The sequence below is a fragment of the Melanotaenia boesemani genome, chromosome 7 (assembly GCF_017639745.1).
Source record: "Melanotaenia boesemani isolate fMelBoe1 chromosome 7, fMelBoe1.pri, whole genome shotgun sequence".
NCBI classification, from domain to species: Eukaryota; Metazoa; Chordata; class Actinopteri; order Atheriniformes; family Melanotaeniidae; genus Melanotaenia; species Melanotaenia boesemani.
In genome coordinates, this window is record NC_055688.1 from 38,021,453 (window position 1) to 38,045,306 (window position 23,854).

Genomic DNA, 23,854 nt, shown 5'->3' on the forward strand with positions numbered 1-23,854 from the left:
TCAGCAGTTTTACATCAGAGTTAAAACTTTTCTGTTTGCTGCCTTTTATCAGAACGGATGTTAATTCCCCACACTGGAACTTTATTTCTATTTTATCTATTTTATTTTAGCTTTTTTCTTCCTGTTTTTCTTTTTTTTTAGTTTATTTAATGAACTTGTTCATGCTTCCTGCTCCCAGCTGTGATGCTTTTAATGTTTTATGTAAAGCACTTTGAACCATCTTGTCCATGAAATGTGACGTACAGATAAACTTGCCTTTATGAAGCCCTCTTGATTCTTGCAGCTGCCCACAATGAAGCAATAACCTGTTTACGGATTGATGAATGCAACATGGTTCAGGAACTCGTATCCACAGTCCCGTACATGCATAACTTTCCCTGACAGACCGTAGCCGAGAATAAGGAAAGACGTGTGAGAAGAACAGCCTGTCTGGACTCAAACCTGTAATCTGGTTCTGCTGGACTACCAGCGAAGGTCTTTTCAGAGATGTTTACATGTTCTGTGATCTGATGGTTCAGAACTGCAGCTGCATCGTTCACATCCATCCTGAAACTGCTAAACTCAGTGTTCATTCTTCACCACTAACACTGATATTTCCACATCTAAAGGTCCATTAATGCTGGACGCAGGAGACGGATACGCAGACGGACAGTTTCGCCCGTCTCCTGCATCGGTTACGTACGTAATGTGGTCCATTTTCAGCCAGTCTCTCCTGCTCCTTCGCTCTGCTGCTGCAGATCCAAGTTAAACACAGATACATTTATAAATACTAAAACGGTAAATGTTGGGGGTCGGGAGTCGTGCAGAATGATGTTGCACCGTTTATCCACTAGATGGAGCTCTGACATGTTTTAACGTCTGAAAGACGCGTCTCTGGTTTTTATTTTGGTTCGAGTCATAACTTGATGGCAGAGGAAATAAAGAGTAGAGAAAATGTGATTTAAGGTTAAAGTGCTGCATAAATAATGTCCTACCAGTAACTTCACTCATTATATCGCTTATCTACAGCAAACACCTGAGGTCTACATCTAAAGGGGAGTTCATCAGTGCAGCTGGTAGCTGCATTAATGCTCCAAAGAAAAATTCACAGTGCAAATTTAAAATAAATAAAACACAAGGTATTTTATTTATATTTAATCCTAATAATTACTGGAAATTCTTACTGCCAAACGTGAATCGGCAACATGGCTGAAACGTGCGAATGAGGTCATCACTGTAAACGTCCAGCTGCACGAGGCGTCATGCAGGCCAGCGTGTGTAACCACTGTCTGCGTTGTGTTGTGATTTTTCTGGATGAAGGCCGACACTCTTAGTATTTGGAACGGACTTTATTGTCTGCAAAAACAGCGATGAGACACACACTGGTCGGTCACGGTCACACTCATCAGCCGCTCGGCACAGCATGGGCTCAATCCTCTCTTACTGGTGCTGAGGCAACGTCACAGCCAGTATTTTATAAATAATAAACAAACTTAAAGCTAACAAAAGACATATGTACCTGCAAAAACAGCGATGAGACACACACTGGTCGGTCACGGTCACACTCATCAGCCGCTCGGCACAGCTTTATGGAAAAGAGTTTAGCACAGATTAGCTTAGCATTTGAGCTAAGTAGCTAACTATCGCGTCATCTCAAAACAATGAAATTTTAACCCATTCAGTTCCGTGCTATGTATTCGGCACGTTCTTGAGTATAACATTGCTTTGGTTGTATTATTATTATATTCTTTTCACATTTTTAATACAGTACTGTGCGCTGAGTGACCTACCATGGGCTCAATCCTCTCTTACTGGTGCTGAAGCAACGTCACAGCCAGTATTTATAACCTGAGGAGAGCCGTGCCAACCAGTAGGTGTCCCCGATACATAGACTGCAAATAAAACGGCAAATCTGATTGCCTGTTCAGTGCCAAGTGGAATCAACTACACTCCGTTACACGTGCACCTTCTCCATCTCACCTAAATCCCATTTCTTCCACATTCTGATGTCTGCATGCTGCCGCGTGATTGGCTGGTTAGATATTTGTGTTACAGGAAGTTGAATATTGATGACTCATTTTTAATAACATATCCTCATAAAACTTTAAAAAAGAAGCATTTTTTATTAATTTCCCTTTTTTATTGAATATTTACAGCATCGGTGACAGAAAATGAACATTTGTAAAAAGGCCACTGACTGGTTTCAGTCTGTTATTTGGTGCAAAGAGCATTAAAACCTCATCTGCAGCGTATTTACCCCGATAATGAACCACTAAGAAATGATCAGATGCAGCAGTGATGTTGATCAGCTTAATGATTCATGCCGTCGGAGCTCCAGGTTCAGAGTCCAGCCTGTTCCATCCCCCGACAACAAAATGCCGCCACTTTGCTCTCTCGGACGTGTTTGGGAACCGTTAGCGGCTTGTTCTCGACACATCGGCTGATCAGAACTTTTTTTCTCACAGGGTTCCGAGAAGTATTCTGTGACTGGTCGGGCATTTGAGGTGGGCGTGGTTAATGTGGAAGAGAAAGAAGCGGAAGTTGGGGCTTCGGCGTTCCCTGATGCGAGGCTAATCTGACAGTTTTAATGAACAGCTGATCGAGGTGGGGAGAACGTATGTAAATGTAAATAAAACATGTGGGATTTAAGACATGAACAAGCGTGCACAACCCCGCCGCGGACGAAGTTTCTCGTTAAATAACCTGGTCAGCTGCTTACTGCACGTAAAAACACAGACACCAGGTCCAGCTTAATTCATGTCAACAAAACTTCAGGAGTTTTGTTTCTGCAGGAAGCCGACAGCTGGACATCTGGGAGAGAACAAGTGTTCTGTTAGCCGCTAAAAGCTAACAGTCAGGGTAAAGGCTGTTAGCCGCTAAAGGTTAACAGTCAGGGTAAAGGCTGCTAAAGGCTGTTAGCCGCTAAAAGCTAACAGTCAGGGTAAAGGCTGTTAGCCGCTAAAGGTTAACAGTCAGGGTAAAGGCTGCTAAAGGCTGTTAGCCACCAAAAGCTAACAGTCAGGGTAAAGGCTGTTAAAGGCTGTTAGCCGCTGAAGGTTAACAGTCAGGGTAAAGGCTGCTAAAGGCTGTTAGCCACCAAAAGCTAACAGTCAGGGTAAAGGCTGTTAGCCGCTAAAAGCTAACAGTCAGGGTAAAGGCTGTTAGCCGCTAAAGGTTAACAGTCAGGGTAAAGGCTGCTAAAGGCTGTTAGCCACCAAAGGCTAACAGTCAGGGTAAAGGCTGTTAAAGGCTGTTAGCCGCTAAAAGCTAACAGTCAGGGTAAAGGCTGCTAAAGGCTGTTAGCCGCTAAAAGTTAACAGTCAGGGTAAATGCTGTTAGCCGCTAAAAGCTAACAGTCAGGGTAAATGCTGTTAGCCGCTAAAAGCTAACAGGCAGGGTAGATGCTGTTAGCCGCCAAAAGCTAACAGTCAGGGTAAAGGCTGTTAGCCGCTAAAAGCTAACAGTCAGGGTAAAGGCTGTTAGCCACTAAGAGCTAACAGTCAGGGTAAAGGCTGTTAGCCGCTAAAAGCTAACAGTCAGGGTAAAGGCTGTTAGCCACTAAACATGTCCACCATCTGGCCTCTACAGAACGAACAGCTAGGAGTTAATCCTCATTAGAAACATCTTAAACAGCCGTTTAAAGTCATGTGATCAGTTATCAGTGGCTCCTTTGATCGGTGCTGCAGGACGTACTGATCCAGACCGCTCACTATTTGTCTCTTTTGTTTGGTTCAGTTGTTTTTTTTTTTTTTATTTACTCAGATTCAGGGACGGCTTAAAGGATGAAAACACTGAACGAACACGGGAAACCAAGAGTCGGGACTGTAATGTCCTGATAGTCTGGATCAGCCCTCGTACTGGCCCTAAACATGGTGGACCAGCCTAAACTGGTCCAAACTGGCCTGAACTGGTCCAGCCTTCTTTCTGGTCACACCCATCCTCTCTGACCGAAGGCCCGTCACCATGAGCACGGTTACTGTGACAAACGCAGACGACGTCTGGGACTGAACACTAACTTTTAAAGGAAAACCTTCCAAGGTTGGAGGTTTTGAGTAAACCAGCGTTCTCGCTGTGTCGGACCATCTGCAGCCATCTGGGCCATTGTCTCCCCGTACCTGCTGTTAACTTTGTTTCCATGGCAACAGCAGATAGTTCCGGTGGTAATCCGGGATCCTCTAACTTCCATCTGGACCTGAAGCTCAGCTGATCTGGGGTGTGAAAACAAGGTGGTCGTGTCTGGTTTTTAGGAACAGGTTTTCCCTCCAACGCGACTCTGGCTGGAGTTTTGGCATAAATCAGAAAACATGAGCATTATTATTGATTTTTCCTTCTATACATGATTACTTTACATCTTAGATGAGATGCTGGATGGAGACGGTGGTGGAACGTAGATATTCTGATTGAAACCAGCACCCGTTTCCATGACAACAATAAGAGCTGATAACCAGCTGTAAGCGTGAAATAAGCAGTGAAGACGTTCCGACTGTGGCTGTTGGATCTTCTCCCTCCTCATCCATCTGGTCCAGACGGATACTGACCCCTCCGCGTTCTCAGCAGCTGCTGCAGCCCCAGCTCTTGGCCCTGCTCCCTTCATCATCCCTCCCCCCAGTCAGGGTGACGGTGCCCCCCGGTCCCTCAGGTGGCTGGCTGAGTACCAGGGGCTTCTGGGACTTCAGCCTGTGCGCCACCGTCATGAAAATAGCCTCAACATGGTCACTGTTCTGGAAGTTTCCGTCTCCCTGGCTGTTCGGGTTCTTGGCGGAGGTCTCGAACAGCGGCATGGAGTGGGCGTCGGCAAACTGCTGCGCCACGTCCGTGCCCACCTGAACGCAGTCCTGCAGGTCACACTTGTTCCCAACTAAGATCCGGGGTACCTCCGAGCCCAGAGCGTGCTGCTTGCACTCATCGATCCACGCAGGGAGGCTCCGGAAGCTGGCGGCGTTGGTGAGGTCATAGACGAACACGACGGCATGCACGTTGCGGTAGTAGTGCTGAACCATCGACTTCCTGAAGCGCTCCTGGCCGGCAGTGTCCCACAGCTGGATCTGTGGAGATGGAGGAAAAACTGGACCATTAACATGATGTGTAGAGAAAAACAAATTTATTCATGACCACAAAAGAAACCAAAATCCCGCAGATCATCTTCTATTCCAAGAAGATCAACAACACATCACATGATGAAACAGACGTGTCACCATGTGATGGAAAATATGAGCTGATAGAAAATCTGATGCAGCAACACGTCTGGAAAAACTACTTCCAGGGTGACATTCGGCATGGTGTAAAAAGTAGTTCCAGGGTGATGTTCAGCATGGTGTAAAAAGTAGTTCCAGGGTGATGTTCAGCATGGTGTAAAAAGTAGTTCCAGGGTGATGTTCAGCATGGTGTAAAAAGTAGTTCCAGGGTGGTGTTCGGCATGGTATAAAAAGAAGTTCCAGGGTGATGTTCGGCATGGTGGAAAAAGTAGTTCCAGGGTGGTGTTCGGCATGGTGTAAAAAGTAGTTCCAGGGTGGTGTTCGGCATGGCGTAAAAAGTAGTTCCAGGGTGATGTTCGGCATGGTGTAAAAAGTAGTTCCAGGGTGATGTTCAGCATGGTGTAAAAAGTAGTTCCAGGGTGGTGTTCGGCATGGCGTAAAAAGTAGTTCCAGGGTGATGTTCCGCATGGTGTAAAAAGTAGTTCCAGGGTGGTGTTCAACATGGTGTAAAAAGTAGTTCCAGGGTGATGTTCAACATGGTGTAAAAAGTAGTTCCAGGGTGATGTTCGGCACGGTGTAAAAAGTAGTTCCAGGGTGGTGTTGGGTGATATTCAGCACGGTGTAAAAAGTAGTTCCAGCGTGATGTTCAGCATGGTGTAAAAAGTAGTTCCAGGGTGATGTTCGGCATGGTGTAAAAAGTAGTTCCAGGGTGGTGTTCGGCATGGTGTAAAAAGTAGTTCCAGGGTGGTGTTCGGCATGGTGTAAAAAGTAGTTCCAGGGTGATGTCCAGCACGGTGTAAAAAGTAGTTCCAGGGTGGTGTTCAGCATGGTGTAAAAAGTAGTTCCAGGGTGGTGTTCAGCACGGTGTAAAAGTAGTTCCAGGGTGATGTTCAGCACGGTGTAAAAAGTAGTTCCAGGGTGGTGTTCAGCATGGTGTAAAAAGTAGTTCCAGGGTGATGTTCAGCACGGTGTAAAAAGTAGTTCCAGGGTGATGTTCAGCATGGTGTAAAAAGTAGTTCCAGGGTGGTGTTCAGCATGGTGTAAAAAGTAGTTCCAGGGTGATGTTCAGCATGGTGTAAAAAGTAGTTCCAGGGTGGTGTTCAGCACGGTGTAAAAGTAGTTCCAGGGTGATGTTCAGCACGGTGTAAAAAGTAGTTCCAGGGTGGTGTTCAGCATGGTGTAAAAAGTAGTTCCAGGGTGATGTTCAGCATGGTGTAAAAAGTAGTTCCAGGGTGATGTTCAGCATGGTGTAAAAAGTAGTTCCAGGGTGATGTTCAGCATGGTGTAGCATCTCTTCTTCTAACATGTCTGGAAACGTCTGGGAAGTGAGGAGACCAGTTGCTGGAGTTTTAGGAGAGGAATGTTGTCCCATTCTGGTCTGATGCAGGATTCTAGCTGCTCTACAGTCCTGGACCTTGGTTGCTGGATTTCTGCTTCCATGCTGCTCCAGATGTTGTGTACTGGTGAAAGGTCTGGACTGCAGGCAGGCCAGTTCAGCAGCCGGACTCTTCTCCTGTGAAGCCATGCTGCTGTGATGGATGCAGGATGTGGTTCAGCATCGTCTTGCTGAAATCTGCAAGGCCTTCCCTGAAAGAGACGTTGTCTGGATGGGAGCAGATGTTGCTCTAAAACCTCCATGTACTCTTCAGCAGTGATGGAGCTTCACAGATGTGGAAGCTGCCCACGCCATAGGCACTAATGCAGCCCCATCCCATCAGAGATGCAGCTTTTCACCTGTCCACTGATAACAAGCTGGATGCTCCCTCTCCTCTTTAGTCTGCAGGACACGCCGTCCATGCTTTCCACAAACTAGTCCACATCTTCATCCAGGTTTCCACTTTGCCTCAGACCATTTTAAATGAGCTTTGGTCCAGAGAAGACAGAAGAAGCTGGTTCTGGATCCTGTTCACATCTGACTTCTTCTCTGCATGATGGAGCTTTAACCTGCATTTGTGGGTTTCAGGGTGAACTGTGTTCACAGACAGTGGTTTCTGGAAGTCTTCCTGAGTCCATGCAGTGGTTTCCAGTAGAAAATCATGTCTGCTTTTAATGCAGAAGATCACCAGGAACCAGCCTTGTCCCATGCACACAGAGATTCCTCCTGATTCTCTGAATCTTCTGATGATATTCTACACTTCAGATGGAGGATCTTCAGTCTGAGGAACATTTTTCTGAAATTGTTCCACAGTTTTAGATCCAGTGTGTCTCAGATTGGTGAAGCTCTGTCCATCTTTCCATCTGAGAGACTCTGCCTCTCTGAAATGCTCCTTTTATACCCAGTCATGTTACTGACCTGTTGCCAGGTAACCTGGTTAGTTGTCCAATGCTCCTCCAGGTGTTTCTGGTTTGTACCAGGTACTTTTCCAGCCTTTTGTTGCTCCTGTTCCAACTTTTTCTATCAGATTCACTATCAGCTCATATTTTCATCTCATGGTGAAACGTCTCCGTTTCATCTGATGTGATGTTGATCTTCTACTGGGAATAAATCATGAGTTGATGGGATTCTACTTTATTTTCATTTTAAGCAGCATCCCATCTTTCTTGTGAACTGAGGTTGAATGTGGTTCCTCATAAAACTGGTTAGAGCACCAGGCTGCTGCTGGTGTTCAGTTTTATAAGCAGACAAACCATTTTTCAGCTTTATAAAGGGCAAAAAGTTGAGTTAAAGTGTTTTCAGCTGAAAGGCACCAGAGGAAGACAGGGAGAGGATGAAGGAGAAAGAGATGGAAGAGGAAGAACTCGAAGAGGAGAGACCTGCTGAGAAGTAATACTGTCTTGAGTAGATTTAAGGTTTTATAGGTAGAAACAAATGAAATATAAACACAATATGCCACGTAGCTCTGTGGCTTATTGTGTTCATATTCATTGCCTTTTTAGTTCATCACCGCGTTGTTGTGTTTTTTACTGGTGGTAAATAGGTGTGTACAGCCCCGGATGCGTTTATGACTGCATTTCATCTTGCACGTGACAAATTACTTAAAACTCTGTGTTTTTTAATAAAACCTGAAAGATAACTACATGTTTATATTGCAACTGACTGATTTCCTAAAACAAACTGGGCCTCCACCTTGATGTTCTCTCCGTCTATCTCCACCAGCCTCTCTCTGAAGTCCACCCCGATCGTGGCCTCTGTCTTGTCGGGGAACTTGCCGGCGCAGAACCGGTACGTGAGACAGGTCTTCCCCACGCCCGAGTCTCCGATCACAATTATCTTAAAGATGCGGGTCCTCGGCGGCGGAAACGTTGAAGTGGTGAGGGAGTCCGCCATGACGAACACGGAGAGCACCGGGCTAGCAGCAGGCTAACAGCGGGTTAGCACCAGGCTAGCACCGGGCTAGCAGCAGGCTAACAGCGGAGAGCACCGAGCTAGCACCGGGCTAGCAGCAGGCTAACAGCGGGTTAGCACCAGGCTAGCACCGAGCTAGCAGCAGGCTAACAGCGGGTTAGCACCAGGCTAGCACCGGGCTAGCAGCAGGCTAGCAGCGGGGAGAAGAGGGTGCTCAGCCACGGCTCCTCCGGCGGTATTCACGGCTGCTGCGGGTCATAACGAGGAAGAGGAGATGGCTGCCGCTCTGACTCGGTTTCAGACGTGGAAGAAGAAGTGGTTCTTCGCCAGCGTGAGGAGATATAAACCATGTTCTTCATCTGAAAACATACATTACTGTCAACCTCCCATCGGGGCTCAGCTACAAGCCACGTACTGAGTCGTCCAACAATTTCTACTAGCGAGAAAAGATAGTGACGTTCACAGCTCCCAGTTACGTAGACGCCGCATTGATTTCCGGTACGTCAACACTGCCGCCATATTGGTCCTGGCATTTATTTATTTTTCATAAACAAATATTTGCTAGATAAAATATTCAAAAGGAAAAAATACTGAAAATGTTAGAAACAATTAGACAAGAAAACTGTACGACACTACAATCATCAGGACATACAACTAATCAAGGCATAATTAAGGAAAAAATAAGAGTTAAAACATCACCAATGACAAAACACAGAGAATAATCACTTTAAATATTATTTTTGGTCTTAAATACTCACAGAGGCTTTAAAAATGTTCAGATCTTCTATAGAAGTAGGGACGCCACCATTTCAGATCTTAAATAATTCAAGATTCAAAGTGTTTGTTGTCATGAGCTAAAGTCACGTATCAGAGAATGTTCCGGAGTTCCTTCACACACATCATCCATATTTTCCAGCTTGAGAAACAACATCACGAAGTTTCAGCCGGAGACCAAATGTCTTCCTGCAAGTAAGGTCCAGAGTAAAACTTTCCCAGAATGCTGCTTGTTTTCTTGTGGAAGACGGAATACGGGTTCATGTGTGGAGAAGGTTGTCGATTCATACAAAATATCTCGATATTTTTCCAGCGATGCGGTTCAAGCGTTCTGGTTGGGTTGGGGTTCTGGTTTTAACTGATGGTGGAGAAGTAACTTCCTTTTAACTTCTATAAGATTTGGTTTAATTTTGAAAAACAAAGACGGTTAAACTCTGTTACGGTTTTTTTCAGTTCTATTGATAATGTGTTTATAGCACATTAAAAACAAAGTCGCTGCTTCAACGCTAGTCAATACGTACAAATAAAAGCCGTTGAGGTCTATTTCTACACAAGCAGAAATAAAAAATGTCTCCTGATTTTCCCAGTGAGTTAATATTTGAATTATGTTTATTTTGTCTTGATTTTTTAAATTATTTTCTGGATCTTTTATTTGAGATGTTCCCTCTGGAGCTGTTATTCTCCTGCACTGTGGGTTCAGCTGCTCTCTTTACACAGTTTCTGTCTTCATACAATGTGCAACAAAGTTCTGTAGAAATAGAAGAAGAATTTGAAGAGGAGTGAATGGAGGAAGCGTGCCTGTATTGTTAGCCACCTTATTAATGTTGTTCTTTTGTTATTGGTTACCTGCATGTCTTGATCAAACATGCCGTGTTAGCATGCAGTGGTGTAGTCTAGCTTATTGTACTGGGTGTACTCTGATTTTTTGCTTCCCACCCTCATACATCATGTCCTGGTGTAACATCATGTCGCCCAGCAGCCTTCCCAAAGCAGCAACTGCTCTTAAATGTCCACTTTGTTAATGAGCTCCACAGTAATTAACAAAGTTTGCATCACACATAACTGAGACCATGAAAGACTGGTTCTGTGTTATCTAAATGTAAACACAAGATGTATAACAGTCATTCCTTTCCTCATGACGAGGAGCTTTGCCTGCTTGGACTGGGGGTTGTTGCCGTGGTGATCGGCCTTGTCCCAGTGGCTGGGGGTCCTGCACCGCCGTCCTACAGCTGTGATGTGGACTCTGCTCTGATCTGGGTGGTTGCTGTGCTGGCCTCTGTGGAAATGTGTGGGCTGGCTCTTGGTGTGATCGGATCGCCAAGATATTGTTTCCTCACAGCAGCGTCAAGCCAGATGTTTATTACTTTTATTATTTTTGTACTAAGAAACAGAAATGAGGGAGTTCATGTCTGTGTATAATGGAGGGAGGGGGACGATTCTTACATGTATGTGGACGTCTGTGTGACCGTGAGAGACAATGACGGGTGTGTTTTTAAATTGCTATGTCATATATATATATATATATATATATATATATATATATATATATAAATATTTCCAAACCCAAAGCATCACAACTAGCCGCTTCAATTTTATTTATTTATTTATTTTTTCCTTTTCAAACTTTACTGGCAATAAAAAGAAAATACCACAAACATGGCAGTGATTTTACTTTCCTACATACGGAAGGGACATATAAAAAACGTCCAGCATCATGTTGTAACCTATCGGCCATAATTATAGCAAACAACATTACTTTTGTTAAAATGGATAAAAGTGTAAATGAACCCCAGAAATTAAAGTCTTCCCAGAAAGTTCCTAACTCCTTCAGGTTTAAATTTGGTGTTTATGACACAGTTTACGTTCATCCTTGATGTAACACACGTGAAAGCTCCGTCGTTACATCATGACCTTCACTTGCCCACTACCTGTAGCTGCCCTCTCCCGGCCATAATCTAAAAAAATAAAATACCGTATCAGTGTATATATGATTAATGTTGATCGTGTTGGCTATTTTTTTATTGATGTCATTTTAGTTAATAAACACTGGTCCATAAATCTTAAACAGCTCTTTGATATTTTTTATTAAGATAAATAATTCAGGCAGTAAATGGGCGAGCCAATTTGGGGGCCTTCAGCTTTGCATGGTGCAACATGTGTTGGATAATTCCAGAAGGAGGTCCGCAGTTCATTTACTGCTGCGTTTCTCAGAGGATAAGTCGTGTTCGGCTGGATATCCAGTTTTTTCTGTGGTCAGGACTTGCTGTTTGGACGCCTGCAGATTCCCAGAGATAAAACTCTGTAGCTTTCCATCAGCTCCGAGGTTGCTGTTAAAATTAAAGGCCGTTAAACGTTTATATTATCAAGTTTATTAAGCCTGTTAGCCGAGCTGTCAAAATGTTGAGCGTCGCTAGAAACATCTCAAGGACTCTGCCGACAGGGAGCTGCTCCAGAAATGTGTCCTCTCTGGTGAAAAAGGTAAGCCTCAGGTGTCCATATTATCGAGCTTAAATTTAAAAATTGACAGCTAGCCGGTTAGCTTAGCATGCTAACAGGTTTAGCATATGGACGCCTGTTAGCTTTGTAAATGTCATCTCGTTGGATTTATCATTTTAAAAAGCGACCTGTGAGATTCAACTATTACAGTTTATGAAAAGTTGTGTTTAGTAAACTGTTTTTAGTTGTAATCGGAAATTTGTAATAATTTGTGACGAATTTTGAACCAACGTCATATCTGCTCCAGTTTGTGACCCATTACAGATAGAAAGAAGTCAATAAATAAAAGCATTTTCAGAAACAGCTGAAGTGATGCACGTGCTCAAAGAACACGGGTTTCTGGTCACAGGGGTGTGGAGGTGGAGAAGATCTGTGACCTTCAGTGAGGCCTCTACAGCCCCCTTCATTTTACAATACTTACTAGATTTTGATCAACACAGTCTGGACAAAGAAATGATAAAAACCTCATTTTACTGTTTTATACATGAGCTAAGGTTTGGTTTCTGGTCTTTACAGGCGTGTTGGAGTGGCTTCCATCCAGATGCTCTAAGAGCCCTCTCCAGGAGAGACTATGCGTGAGTATCAGCCTTAAAAAAAGTCCAGGAATGACCAGAGGTCCAGTAAAAGGGAGCAGGTTTCATTATGTGGCTCAAAGCTAAACGGTTCTGAAGACAAGAAGCAGCATAAATCTGTTAAGGTATCCAGAAATCAATACTGAGCAGATTGAAATTAATCTTCATTTCTTGGAGTGTATTTGAATGTCACACATAAGCTGCTGTGAACATCTACAGTTGATCCACCCAGCGGTGGCCTGGCTTCCTCTCAGCTCACAGGATGAAACTGTCACATTTACCTCGGCTCCATCATAAGTTCCTGAAACTATCCGGGTTCGCTTTTCCATCTTTGCCAGAGGTGGTATTGTTGAGTCAGATGTTGACTTGTTTATATGTGGTGGTGAGCAAGAAGCTCAGCTCCTGTTTACACGACGTTTCCGAGCAAAACACCAAATTTTCTCTTTACATGTTTTTAAAAAACTGCCTTTACACAACAGTGGAATGAAAACTGCGTCTGTGCAGATAGAAAACACGAATGGGACTGAAGAGGATGTCGGGTCCACGCCAGGCCTGGAGTGGGCGGTGAAACTTTACAATGACATCCCCCATGTGTGCACGACCTCCTCATCAGACCTGACTACAACATCCACCATCCATCCATCCACTCATCCACCCTTTCATTATCCATCCACCCATCCATCCATCCACTCATCCACCCACCCACCCACCCATTCATTATCCATTCATCCATTCATCCACCCACCCACCCACCCATTCATTATCCATTCATCCATCCATCCATCCATCCATCCATCTACTCATCCATCCACTTATCCATCCATCCATCTATCTATCCATCCATCCTTTCATTATCCATCCATCCATCCATCCACCCACCCATTCATTATCCATCCAGCCATCCATCCATCCATCCATCTACTCATCCATCATCCATCCATCCATCCATCCACTCGTCCATCCATGCCCAGACTTCCCTCTCCATGGCCAGTTCATGAAGGGGGATCCTGATGGTTTCCCAGTCCAGCTGAGGGATGTAGTTCCTCCAGCGTGTTTCCTTACTAGGAGGCGTCCAGAAGGCATCCTGACCTCATCTGGCTCCTCTGGATGTGGAGGAGCAGCAGTTCTATTCCAATCTCTTCCTGGATGACCGAGCTTCTCACCTCTATCTTTAAGATAGAGCCCAGACCCCTAAAGAGGAAACATGTTTCAGCCACTTTACGTGGTTGATGATGAGGTGGGACATCTGGGGGAGCAGACTCAGGATGTGGGGGGCTTCTCAACTCCCTGCAACCCTGGCTTTTGGGAAAAAGGTAATAAGGGTTATTTGAAGGACCGATAGTTAATGAAAGAGAGGAACAGGAAATGTTGAGGGGCTGTAAAAGAAAGAGTGAGGAAAGATGGACAGAGGGAGGGTAGAAGAATAGATGAGGGGTGAAGGATGAATAGATGGGTAATGGAGGGGGTCGATAAGACGATACAGAGGAAGTGAGTATAAAAAGCCTCACCAGGCTATTCGACGTGTTCTTTTTACATGGGATGCACCATATTGGATTTCTGGCTGATGTCAGACTTCCTTCCACACCTGATTCCAGATGAGTTTCCTCTGTAGATGAGTTCAAAGACAGATTTATTCTGCATCTTTGTCGTGTTGACCTGCTGCTGAATGCAGGTGTAAAAAAATCAGAAAATGATGGAAAATCCTTTAACTTTGGGATTCAATACTGTTTCAACTGTAGTAAAATCTAGTAAGATATTTGCATCCTTTCTGACTTAAAGCAGACATATTTATAATAGAAACATAAAAGTGTACAGCCATTTAACACAAAACCATGACCTCTGCCAGTAACCATGTCAGCCAGATGTGCTCGACAGACAGCTGCTGAGGTTCCAATATGTGGCTTAAAATGATCACCTCAAATCTCTTTAAATCTTCAGGCCTTTGTCAGAACTTCACCCACCATTTTATTTCTGCAGCACTTTAAGAATAAATAAAGCTATAAGAAATGTAAAATAACAGCAGTTCATGGAACGACATGGCGCGACATGGAGGCCTGGCTAATTATCCAGGCGTGGAAATGAAAGCACGGATAACCGTCTGGACAGGAGGGGCTTGATGTTTGACAGCCGCCTTGACTGAAAGAAGCAGGAGTTTTAGGCTGGGGCCCATATTTACACCTAAATTTGTGATGCTGGATTTTTCATGTGGTGCCAGAGAGGAAAAGTCAAAAGACGGGGTACAGCTGGAGCCACTGGATTTAAACAGCATGACCTCTGCAAACGTGCACGACATGCTAACAATACTAACGTCTACCTCTGGCCTGCAGCAGGTCGTGCATCAGATTCGTACCATAATGTGCTGCTTGTTATTTATCAGTTGATCGTGTCGGTGGGATGTCTGATATCACACATTTTTCCAGATAAAAACGGAAAGCCTGTTCCAGTTATTTATAGTCATGGCTTTTCTCTTTGGCCTCCACTCCAGCAAACGCGTAATTAACTATCTTTTCCACCTGACGCTTTCAGGAGGTTCTCTGTGCATCTCTGCGTTTAACAACCTGTAGTCTGAATATTTCCTCCTGTTATCCATGATAAGCCTGTCAGCTGTCAGGAATTTACTAATGTGTTTCTCTGCAGGTCCGAAGCCATCCGGGGGGCCGTCATCGGCATCGACCTGGGCACTACCAACTCATGTGTTGCTGTCATGGAAGGGAAGCAGGCCAAGGTGAAGATAAACCGGCATCCCGTCTTCGGTTACGTGTGAGCATAAGACACGGAGGTGGGATCGGTCGCAGCGTCGTGCAGGAGAACGGAGGTGGGATCGGTCGCAGCGTCGTGCAGCGGAACTTAGGTGGGATCGGTCGGAGCGTCGTGCAGCGGAACTTAGGTGGGATCGGTCGCAGCGTCGTGCAGCGGAACTTAGGTGGGATCGGTCGGAGCGTCGTGCAGGGGAACTTAGGTGGGATCGGTCGGAGCGTCGTGCAGGGGAACTTAGGTGGGATCGGTCGGAGCGTCGTGCAGGAGAACTTAGGTGGGATCGGTCGGAGCGTCGTGCAGGGGAACTTAGGTGGGATCGGTCGGAGCGTCGTGCAGGGGAACTTAGGTGGGATCGGTCGCAGCGTCGTGCAGCGGAACTTAGGTGGGATCGGTCGCAGCGTCGTGCAGCAGAACGGAGGTGGGATCGGTCGCAGCGTCGTGCAGCGGAACTTAGGTGGGATCGGTCGGAGCGTCGTGCAGGAGAACTTAGGTGGGATCGGTCGGAGCGTCGTGCAGGGGAACTTAGGTGGGATCGGTCGGAGCGTCGTGCAGCGGAACTTAGGTGAGATCGGTCGGAGCGTCGTGCAGCAGAACGGAGGTGGGATCGGTCGCAGCGTCGTGCAGCGGAACTTAGGTGGGATCGGTCGGAGCGTCGTGCAGCGGAACTTAGGTGGGATCGGTCGCAGCGTCGTGCAGCGGAACGTAGGTGGGAGCGGTGGGAGCGGTCGGAGCGTCGTGCAGGAGAACAGGTGAGATCGGTCGGAGCGTCGTGCAGGAGAACGGAGGTGGGATCGGTCGGAGCGTCGTGCAGCAGAACGGAGGTGGGATCGGTCGGAGCGTCGTGCAGCAGAACGGAGGTGGGATCGGTCGGAGCGTCGTGCAGGAGAACAGGTGGGATCGGTCGGAGCGTCGTGCAGCGGAACGGAGGGGGGATCGGTCGGAGCGTCATGTAGGAGAACTGTGACTTGGTTTTTTGAAGCGTTGTCTGGAGGAAGGGGCAGGTGTGGTTCGTGGCTTTGTTTCCTCCCGTCGTGTTTCCATGACCTGACCTGGAGGTTTTTCCTTTATCTTCCAGGTCCTGGAGAATGCTGAAGGAGCCAGAACAACTCCTTCAGTCGTCGCCTTCACGGCAGACGGAGAACGTCTGGTTGGCATGCCCGCTAAACGGCAGGCCGTCACCAACCCTCAGAACACGCTGTACGCCACCAAGAGGCTGATTGGACGTCGCTATGACGACCCAGAGGTCCAGAAAGACTTGTGAGTAAAATACATGAAATACCTCAATGTCGCCTTGCGTTGAGGAATTTTCACTCTGGAGGCCGTTGTCAAATCTTTGTGGATTTGTCCACTTAAAACTCTGTTACCATGGAAACAAGAGGCCAGAACACAACAAAACTTTAGCATTTTACTGTCTCAGCGTTGTGGTGTAAACAGGGCCTAAATGTATAAAACCATATGAGCTCCCTTACAGGTCTAAGATTTCTTTATTTGTCTTCGGATCCCAACATAACAGTAGAACAACAAAGTAAACTCCACGTACATCTAGTCTGCTGTGCAGGATAAATAAACCCTACATATTAACTCAGAGAAACCGATGGAAAAGCTCCAGGATCTCTACCTGGACTTGGGAGGCTTTTACTACATTGTAAAATGCTCAAGCACATTTCTTTAGAAAGCAGGAAAACATCTGGCTCGCTTTGACTTCCAGCTGCTGTTTGACACATATAATCCTGGAACAGTGGAAAGAGAAGCTAGACCACATCTTATGTAGTCTTACATGAATTATGAATAACAGGAGAACATTTGACGTTAGAGTTACGTTAGCTAAACATCAGCGGCGTTGACCAGCTAACGTTTCCATTGTGCCGCTTGTTGTCCTGCTGGACATGAAATATGCTGGATGGACTTCCTGTTTCATGTCCTGCTTTCCAGGCTGAGACGTCGTCCACAATGACAGTCATATAAAGAAACATATGCAACTTTCCACACATGGTTTCACGCATCGTGGCCTTGTTTGTTTTATAAACTTCACAGGGAAATAAGGGTTTTATGTTTGTATATCTGAGGTTGTTCTTGCCTTACTTTTGGAGCCAGTCAGGACTAAATGATTTCCTTTAGACTGAAGCTGACGTCGTGTTGGTCGTCGTCCATGTGACTGGAGTCTTACCTGGTAAGACCTGGTTCAGGTTCCGCCGCCAGCTGCAGTGATCTCTTTCTCACCAACAGGAAGAATGTTCCCTACAAGATTGTGCGTGCATCCAATGGGGACGCTTGGGTTGAGGCTCACGGGAAATTGTACTCCCCCAGTCAGGTTGGAGCCTTCGTTCTGATGAAGATGAAGGAGACGGCCGGTAAGGACGGAGGGCGTTTCAGTGTAAAAGTTTCAGATGTTCAGGTGGTCTTCAGTTTGGTTGTTTCTGTGTTGTAGAAAACTACCTAGGAACCAAAGCCAAGAACGCTGTGATCACTGTGCCCGCCTACTTCAATGACTCCCAGAGACAGGTAAACCCCCATCAGGTCCAAGCCCGCCTAACGCTCCATTTTTCTCTCTGTTATGTACGTAAATGGTGACGTCCGTTTCAAATGTTTTCATATATTGGTCCTCATACTTCCAGCGTCTTTCACGTTGCCATGGTTGTTAGGTCAGTTCCTCCACTAGTGGGCAGTGCTGAGTTCAGAGGTCACTCCTGCGATCGAACGTCAATTTCAGAAACCGGTTGGAGGTGAAGACCGCCCACCACGCCCCAAACGCTCACATATCGTCTTTCTTCAAAACCCGTGTAATTTCTGCAGTTGTCCTCGTCTTCGTTCGCCTTCTGCCTTTCCCCCCTTCCTTTTCATCCTCTTCTTCTTCTCTGGTTTGTTTCTTTCCCTGGTTGCATGTCAGCTATTCTGCTCAGCATGACCCCCGCGATGTCCGCTGGTATCACTCCGTCTTCTGCGTCAAATGACAGATAGCTAAGCTGCCTGAAAACGGACCAATTTAACCCAGAAGAACCCGACGTGAGAGTTTCTGAGACATTTTACTTCAATTTATGGTATAAACTTTGCTCAGAATCCTGTTGAACACAATCCGATTCTTGTCTTCTGTCTCCTAACTGATACCCAGAAGCAGAAAAGCACATTATAATATTTTTAAACTATCATGTGGTAATAAATGGTAGAAATCCCCCCACAAAATGTTAATTTTTTGTTATACTTTGTTAAAGGGCCAAATAAAGACCTCATATTAAAAAAATTGGACTTACCATTTTTTCATGGGTCGGGCCTTAACGGGTTAAGTACATAACCGACGCAGGAGACGGACGAAACCGCCCGACTATACTACGTTTGGATTTACTTCTGTTCCCTTTTGGGGAGAATTGGGATGTTAGACCTCATTTCTCTTGACTCTGACTGGTTGTTGTCAGTCATCAGAATCAACTTACCAGAAAGCCAGAAAGTCTCTCAAACAAGTTATCTGATCTCGGTATGATGATGATGATAACCTGTAGAGGTGCGTTTGTTTCTCAGGCCACCAAAGATGCCGGTCAGATCGCCGGCCTGAACGTCCTCAGAGTGATTAATGAGCCCACAGCTGCTGCTCTGGCCTACGGTCTGGACAAAAGCCAGGACAAGATGTGAGTACGAGAGCGATGCTGCCTTCACGTCCATCCGTGCTGCATTCAGGAAACCCACATGTTCATGTGTTTGCAGCATTGCTGTGTATGATCTGGGAGGAGGGACGTTTGATATCTCGGTCCTGGAGATCCAGAAAGGAGTTTTTGAGGTGAAGTCCACCAACGGGGACACGTTCCTGGGAGGAGAGGACTTCGACCAGCACCTCCTCAAACACATTGTGAAGGAATTCAAGAGAGAGGTGGGTATTCTCCTCACCGTCCTCCTCGTCATCCATGTTTCAGTTTGTTTATGCTGTCATGTTTTTTTCAGTCCGGCGTGGACCTGATGAAGGACAACATGGCTCTTCAGAGGGTTAGAGAAGCTGCTGAGAAGGCAAAGTGTGAGCTGTCCTCATCGCTGCAGGTAATCCAGCTGAGGGGTCTAACGTCGCACCAGCAGGTTAAATGTCCTCATGGAAATACCGCATTAATGTCTGTCCTGTCTCCAGACCGACATCAACCTTCCATACCTGACCATGGACGCTTCGGGCCCCAAACATCTCAACATGAAGCTGACTCGCTCCCAGTTTGAGGGCATCGTGGCGGACCTGATCCGCCGCACCGTGGCGCCCTGTCAGAAGGCCATGCAGGATGCAGAGGTGTCCAAAGGAGACATCGGAGAGGTGCTGCTGGTGGGAGGAATGTCCCGCATGCCCAAGGTAGGAATCCTTCAACAAGATGCAGGGCAGGATCAGCTGGGTTAGCTAGGTGGACTAGGCTAGCTAGGTGGATGGGTTCAGCTGGGTTAGCTAGGTGGACTAGGCTAGCTAGGTGGGCGGGTTCAGCTGCGTTAGCTAGGTGGAGTGGACTAGGCTAGCTAGGTGGACGGGTTCAGCTGCGTTAGCTAGGTGGACTAGGCTAGCTAGGTGGACGGGTTCAGCTGCGTTAGCTAGATGGACTAGGCTAGCTAGGTGGACTAGGCTAGCTAGGTGGGCGGGTTCAGCTGCGTTAGCTAGGTGGACTAGGCTAGCTAGGTGGACTAGGCTAGCTAGGTGGGCGGGTTCAGCTGCGTTAGCTAGGTGGACTAGGCTAGCTAGGTAGACTAGGCTAGCTAGGTGGGCGGGTTCAGCTGGGTTAGCTAGGTGGACTAGGCTAGCTAAGTGGGCGGGTTCAGCTGGGTTAGCTAGGTGCACGAGTTAGCTAGGTTTATTGGGTAATCTGGGTCTGCTGGTAGCCAGTTTAACCTGTAACCGTAAAGTCTGATTTACTAAATCCACCAGATGCGTCTCAGGTTTCTGTCTCTGGTGGGTCCGTTGGTCCTAACTGGTTTCTGAGTCTGAAGTGGAGTACTGGTGTCTGCAGGTTCAGCAGACGGTGCAGGACCTGTTTGGCCGCGCTCCCAGCAAGTCCGTTAACCCCGATGAGGCCGTCGCCATGGGAGCAGCCATCCAGGGCGGTGTGCTGGCCGGCGATGTTACCGACGTGCTCCTCCTAGACGTGACTCCTCTGTCTCTGGGCATCGAGACTCTGGGAGGCGTCTTCACCAAACTCATCAACAGGAACACCACCATCCCCACCAAGAAGGGCCAGGTACTCCCTGCAGATCCTCAGCCCCGCCCACTTTAAGAAACAGGAAGTACAGCGTCCCTCTGTCCCCTCCAGGTGTTCTCCACGGCGGCCGACGGGCAGACTCAGGTGGAGATCAAGGTGTGTCAAGGTGAGAGAGAGATGGCGGCAGACAACAAGGTGCTGGGTCAGTTCACCCTGGTGGGAATCCCGCCGGCCCCCCGCGGAGTCCCTCAGATCGAGGTCACCTTCGACATCGACGCCAACGGCATCGTCCACGTGTCCGCCAAGGACAAGGGGACAGGCCGCGAGCAGCAGAGTGAGTGTCGGCCATTTTGAATAGCCTCAGTTCCTCCTTTTAAACCGTCTCCACTTAGTCTCACGTCTGGTTAACGTGGCCCGGTTAAATAACATGAACTAGTCTCCGGTTAGTGGTGGTTTCCTGTTTAACTGCTCAGAATGAAACTGGCTGTTTTCTCCTCAGTTGTGATCCAGTCGTCAGGAGGTCTCAGCAAAGACGACATCGAGAACATGATCAAGAACGCCGAGAAGTACGCCGAGGAGGACCGCAGGAGGAAGGTAGGAGAACCGGCGTCCCTCAGTTGCTTGTCTATAGAAACCTGGTTCAGACACGACCTCAAAGAAAACATCAAATAAAAAATCTCCTAACAGCCAACAAGACGTCCAGTAAAGTCACCACAAAAAACCGCTAGATTTAAATAAAAAACAGTGCTTAAAATATGAGCCAGTGTAGTGATCTCCACCAATGATCAGACCCGGACCTGGGACATGCTCAGTAACTCACCTGTACAGGTGCTCCAGAGGAGAAAGGCAGCTAGAGCTCAGAAACTGATCCTGGTTCATCTGTGCAACTCAAACATCAGGAAACATCTGCAGCCGATAAAAACCCAACATGCCAAACATGTAACTGACTTGCTGCTCTTAGAACGGACGAGTCGCACCGAGTTGAATCCAGCTGCAGAGGAGGAGGGGGGGGACACACCTGTGGTTGCTATGGTTACTGTCTGTTAGGTCTGGTCTCATTGCTGGAATCATCCAAGCTGCTGGAAGTGGCTGATTCTTGCAGCGTGACAGCTGACGCTCCTTTCTACTGATGTTCGCTGTCTAAAGGTTTCAGTCTTTACAAAGCTGGCGACCACTTCACGCCAGATATGGCGATAATGGGCGGAGCTTTACAAGGCCACCCACCAATCCTCAGCATCGAAACCGGTTTGTGAATGGGCGGGGCTTGCCCCCTGGTCTGACCGTTAATGGTGGTCTGTGATGGAGAGCGACAGGACTTCCTGAAATCAGACATGTCTTCAGTGTTGGTGGTATTGAGGTGCAGGTGGGTTAATAAGTCCCCATGGCCTGGCCATGCTTCTTCATCACCGAACAGCTGACCGACCGAGTTTCGGGGCGTTCTCTCACTGACTCTTTCTGTTGTTGGTGAACAGCAGACGCGACAGGAGGCCAGCATGCTGAATGAAGCGTCATAAAGCGGCTCAGGGTCTCTGACGTGGACTAACTCTGATTTCTGTTGCCATAGGAACGCGTGGAGGCCGTCAACACAGCCGAGGGCATCATCCATGATACAGAATCCAAGATGGAGGAGTTCAAAGATCAGCTTCCTGCTGATGAGGTATGACTTGGGTCGACATGATGAGCTGATAACATTTTTACTCAAACGGGTTCAGCAGACGAGCAGCTGCTGCATGCTGGGATGATATCCGGTTACAAAGTCCAGGTTAACAGGTTTACCGGATCCTCTGAGACCAGATTTTACTGAGTGGAGATCAGGTGATGAAGAGGTTGTTTTGTAGGCGGATGTCGCCCTCTGCTGACTGTGGAAGAGATTGCAGGGCTGCAGCCGTCTCCTGGAAACATAAATGTGACCTGAGTCCAGCCAGAAAAACAAAAACTGGTTTTATTCTAAAAGATGGATGCATGTTTATGGACTAATGAGTGGTTACAGTAATATGTGGAGATTTAATTCATTTAAAATGACTAGTTATTTTTGAACAAATGGGGTGGGTCGTGGGGACTGTGGGGTGGGAAACGGGCCGTCTGAGTTGCCCGGTGCTGGTCAGGGAGCATCTGAACGGGCAGATCTGTTTAAATCCTACAGTCAGCGCGGTAGGGAGTGAAACAACCGAGTTAAACATGAAGCAGCTCATTAACTCATGTTGGTCCTGTCATGGATCTGCTTCCAGTGCTCCAAGCTGAAGGACGAGATCTCGAAGGTCAGGGATCTGCTGGCCAACAAGGACTCTGAGACGGGAGAGAACATCAAGCAGGCGGCCAACAATCTGCAGCAGGCTTCACTCAAGCTCTTTGAGATGGCCTACAAGAAGGTAGGAGGGGGCGGGACTGGCGTCAGATTCCCTCTCAGCTCAGATCTTCCATCACATGGTCACATGTCTGTTTCAGCATCTGGTGTTTGTGCTCTGCTGGGACTGAAAGATGCATGATGGGTTCTGTTTGTGTGGAAGTGTTTGTGGTTGGTGAAGAACTTCCTCTGTGTTCCTGCAGATGGCAGCAGAGCGCGACAGCAGCAGCTCCGGCTCATCAGAGGGAGAGAAGAAAGAAGGCCAGCAATAGACTGATGAACTTGGTTGTCACAAGGTTACCATGACAACAGAGGACTTTTGAGCTTGGGTGAAGTAGACGGGGAGGGCAGCGGACCCGAGTCATCCTTCCAGTCATATTATTCTACTGTGTTTTGGCAGTAAAATACTCGTAGAGAAGATAAATGTCCTGGTATCATATCTGTAATTTAACTGTGTCCACACAATTTTACCGAGCTGTTAATCCACATTATGATGTAGTTTCTTTTTCTGTCGGCCATGTTGGGAGTTTCTGCTTCTGATCCCAGTTTTTCATGTGGTCAGAAGAAGCTTTATACCTGCAGAGACGATGGATGTCAGCTGGGTGGGGCAGGCTTCGGTGGATCGGTGGGTAAAGATGAGGTCCCATCAGCTGGGAGATGGAAGCAGGTTCATGGAAAAACAGTTTTTGAAGGGGGGGGGGGTGGAGTGCCAGAATTACTGTTGCAGTTTTTTCTAATAAATCTGAAACGTGACTCGGTGTGGTTCAATAAGTACGCCACTGAACTCTGGTGTGGTGATGGTCCAGAGTGGAGGTGATTCCCACCAGGATAGTCTGGGAGACTCGGTCAGAATGGGCTGGAATTCCTAAAAGTGTCCCACCTTCCTTTGGGCTTTGTGAAATGAAGCTTCCAGAAGCAATGATGCTTTCCAGCCCAGCAGTCCTGAAAAGGCTCATTACTCTGCGCTTCTTAGCGCTCCAGCGCCACCTACTGCCGGCTAAACCAAACTGCTGAAGGTATGTAAACCATGCAGGGTGATTCTGCTGAACCTTGTAGAAAAATTACCAAGAGTCTGGAACGAGTAAAAGTATAAGGTTTATTACAGGAGAAGTATTGAATACAGAATTACTTGCAAGTAACGAGAGTGGTTGTCCCGACTCCCGTGAAGTCGAGAGAGACTCTGGGAGGAAAGAGGAAAAACAAGAGTTGTACATTTCTGTAGAAAGAATCCTCCTTCCTGAAGACGGGTGGACACACAACTCCAAGAGCTGGTATCAAAACAACCTCACATAGTGTCTCCA

General features: G+C 46.9%; 2 protein-coding genes and 1 long non-coding RNA gene across 3 annotated transcripts; 1 reads left to right on the forward strand and 2 right to left on the reverse strand.

The window, feature by feature from the left end:
- Positions 1 to 1,260: 1,260 nt before the first annotated feature.
- LOC121643148 lies at positions 1,261 to 3,537 on the reverse strand. The gene is made up of 3 exons (XR_006011045.1): positions 1,770 to 3,537; positions 1,499 to 1,564; positions 1,261 to 1,335 (listed from the first exon to the last, which is right to left on the reverse strand). It is a non-coding gene; the product is annotated as an uncharacterized LOC121643148 (long non-coding RNA).
- Positions 3,538 to 3,675: 138 nt separating this feature from the next.
- On the reverse strand, positions 3,676 to 8,920 carry rab33ba (RAB33B, member RAS oncogene family a). Its single transcript, XM_041990412.1, has 2 exons — positions 8,242 to 8,920; positions 3,676 to 5,024 (listed from the first exon to the last, which is right to left on the reverse strand). Exons 1-2 carry the CDS (start codon positions 8,440 to 8,442, stop codon positions 4,530 to 4,532), a joined length of 696 nt encoding a protein of 231 aa, XP_041846346.1. The 5' UTR covers positions 8,443 to 8,920; the 3' UTR covers positions 3,676 to 4,529.
- A 2,495-nt stretch (positions 8,921 to 11,415) lies between these two features.
- On the forward strand, positions 11,416 to 23,306 carry hspa9 (heat shock protein 9). The gene is made up of 16 exons (XM_041989717.1): positions 11,416 to 11,712; positions 12,247 to 12,305; positions 14,940 to 15,027; positions 16,135 to 16,316; positions 17,286 to 17,410; positions 17,488 to 17,561; positions 18,573 to 18,679; positions 18,756 to 18,918; positions 18,990 to 19,082; positions 19,168 to 19,377; positions 20,021 to 20,248; positions 20,321 to 20,543; positions 20,709 to 20,803; positions 21,774 to 21,866; positions 22,438 to 22,578; positions 22,757 to 23,306. Exons 1-16 carry the CDS (start codon positions 11,632 to 11,634, stop codon positions 22,823 to 22,825), a joined length of 2,031 nt encoding a protein of 676 aa, XP_041845651.1. The 5' UTR covers positions 11,416 to 11,631; the 3' UTR covers positions 22,826 to 23,306.
- The last annotated feature ends 548 nt before the right edge of the window (positions 23,307 to 23,854 follow it).